General features: G+C 38.7%; 1 protein-coding gene across 1 annotated transcript in view; it reads left to right on the top strand.

Annotated features, from left to right (window-relative positions):
* The window catches only part of LOC107750408 (transcriptional regulator Erg-like), an 8001-nt gene extending 5642 nt beyond the window's left edge, over positions 1-2359 (top strand). The window contains exon 2 of the mRNA XM_016565769.1: positions 2011-2359. Coding sequence (XP_016421255.1) covers positions 2011-2229 — 219 coding nt within the window. The 3' untranslated portion in view covers positions 2230-2359. The remainder of the gene's footprint in view (positions 1-2010) is intronic.
* The last annotated feature ends 549 nt before the right edge of the window (positions 2360-2908 follow it).

Genomic DNA, 2908 nt, shown 5'->3' with positions numbered 1-2908 from the left:
TTGATAGTTTAGAGTTGCAGTAAAAGCTCTTTTAGTGTAATTGTACAAGTGTCCAGCTTCAGCTGGAGCTTCTCGTGTCAAATCTTGACTGATTTTGATCAAGTAAAGGTCAGAATAACTGCAGTAATATCTCCAGATGAACACTTACTGGACTGAAGCAGCTCAGCTTTACTTGATTCTCCATCAATCATGTTTTAGAGTCTCAAATCTGATCCTCAGGATCTTTTGAGGAGCGTTTGTTTCCAGAAGCTTTACTTTCACTGTTCCTCAGCGGAGGAATGATCTTCACAAGCCTCCAGAACATCTCACATCTTCTGAGGAGCCTTTATTTCTTCAGCTCTCAATCACTGCATTATATGTTTGGAGCATTTCAATCTCATCTTACTGAGACAGATTACTGGAGATACAGAGCCACGACTGATTTTTAGATCATTTTATGTCAGTATCTACTGTTATAAAGATCTCATTGATTTACATCGCAAGCATCAGAATTTCAACATTGAAATATCAGCATCTGCAGCTAATTCATATTTTTGCTCAGTTTTCAGCAAAAGGTTCCATCTCATAAAGACATTTCTGATGATTATATCATGTCAGGCTTTACAGGGTTAATAATGTGGCAGATATGTCACATTTAAAGACACATACAGTTAGTTTAAAGTGTGTTTTTCTATCTTTGTGAGGGTCAGATGTTCAATGTGTTCACAAATATAGTGGAACGTCAAAAATTTGAGGAGCTGCTGAGTTGTCTCAGTGTCTCGTGATTGTTAGTTTGAGTTTAGTTTGGGTTAGTGATGGTTAGTTAGGTGCTGATGGAGGACAGTAGGTATCAAACTTTAGGGAGCGTGATGGATTGTAGCGTGGTAGAAGACTAGTTAGGTACGCAGGAGCTAACCCATTAAGGGCCTTATAGGCAAGTAATAATATTTTGTAAGATCCTGCATTAAATTTATATTTTGACCTCACTATTCGGGGAACAGACACAGTCTTTATAGATTGGACAGCACAAGTACTTCTATCATTTAAGCGGGTAGAACACAAGTCATCAGGGCAGTTATTTGAGATTTGGCTTACTAGTCATATGGAGCGTAGCGTCCTGGAGATGTTGTCTGACATGAGTTCTTGTCCAATCATTTATAGTGGTTTGTGTAAACCCCGCCCCTTTCCTATAATCAGTGTTGGATGTAACTAGCTACTAAGTAATTAGTTACTGTAATTTAATTACTTTTCCCTTGAAAAAGTAAAATAAGGGATTACTCTTATTTTTTCTGTCATTTAATTACAGTTACTTCTTATGACATTGAACTTAATGCTGTGTATAGACTGTAGAACATTTATACACAATACAATAGTGGATTTAACATCAACATTTTAAAATGCATGCTTTTTATGTACCCTTCTCACTTTAAATACTTTGGTGAGTTAATGAGAATATTGGTAACACTTTAGTGTCCAACTCTCACTATTAACTAGTTGGTTATTAGCATGAATATTACTGGGATATTGGCTGTTTATTATTACTTAAAAAGCACATATTAATGTCTTATTCTGCAAGACCTTATTCTAAATCCTTAATCCTACCCAATTCTTAAACGACTTTACTAAGTATTAATAATCAGTAATTAGGAGTATTTTGAGGCAAAAGTCATAGTTAATAGTTAGTTAATTGGACCCTAATCTAAATTGTGACCAGAATAATTTATGTAGTTACTTGAAAGAATGAAAAGAACTGTTTTATGTCCATCCTTGTATCATTAACTTGATATAGGATTTAGAAAGTAATTAGTAATTAATTACTTTTTTAGAGTAATTTACCCAACACTGCCTGTAATCCACTACAAGCTCACAGTTAGACACGCCTCCATTTTTGACAGCCACGCCCACATCTCAACATCCAATCAACAACTAATGGATATAACCAAGCCCCGTCTTACATTTTTGTTCTTTTTTACAGTAATTGTACGAACTCTCGGCTCAGAAACGCAAACTCTCTCTGTGTGTGTCCTACAGGAGGCGCTGTTGGTGGTGAGTGAGGATCAGTCTTTATTCGAGTGTTCGTACGGAGCGCCTCATTCTAAGACGGACATGACGGCCTCCGCCGCCGGCGAATACGGCCCGAGCAAACTCAGTCCCAGAGTGCATCAGCAGGACTGGCTGGCTCCGCCCACCGGACGCGTCACCGTCAAGCTGGAGTGCGGCGTGGGAGCGCAGGTGAGCGGATCCAGGTGAGACGCACCTCCAGAGCAGGAGAGAGTTTAGACCAGGGGTCGGCAGCCTACGGCACACAGAGGGATAATCAGAGATGGTCTTACTATTGGGAGATGAGAGGGTCTGTACTACTTACTATTGGAGAAAGCGTAACGGCTAACTTGGATCACGTGTGCCTTAACCCTTTCCCCGCTAGCGTTTTTGAAAAAAGTTGCCAGCCACCGCCAGCGTTTTTGCTGATGTTCACTAAAATTTCATCATGGCCTCCAGAATATTTTGTTGTAAGTATATCTGAACATGCAATTAAAATAAAAACCAGACCCTCTACTTTCAAACAAAAAAAATCTGTTTTATTCTAGCTTCAAGCATTGTTTTTTTATCAACACTTGAATGTTGGTAGGTTTCATAAAAAAGCAACATTTTGAGCAAAAAATCTAATTTGTATCAAATACTACATCTGGATCATATTCAGTAATATTATCAAAGCAAAGCTGCAGTAGATGGCTTCCATCAGCGCTCCCAAAGCTTCACAGACCTTTAACACTTTCTGGATCCACATTTCACTCGCTAGCGTTAGACAGGTTTCATTTATACGCGGTTAGTGTTGATGATCGCATTATTTTTCATATGCATATGCTTACATATGAGAGGTCTGGTTTCTGCGTCTTCCTGGTCTGTGTTTTTGATCGGCATTTTCTAG

Source organism: Sinocyclocheilus rhinocerous, unplaced genomic scaffold (genome assembly GCF_001515625.1).
Source record: "Sinocyclocheilus rhinocerous isolate Xijiao unplaced genomic scaffold, SAMN03320098_v1.1 scaffold3439, whole genome shotgun sequence".
Taxonomy (NCBI): domain Eukaryota; kingdom Metazoa; phylum Chordata; class Actinopteri; order Cypriniformes; family Cyprinidae; genus Sinocyclocheilus; species Sinocyclocheilus rhinocerous.
The sequence above is the reverse complement of the archived record's forward strand: the minus strand, read 5'-3'. Positions and strand labels throughout refer to the sequence as shown.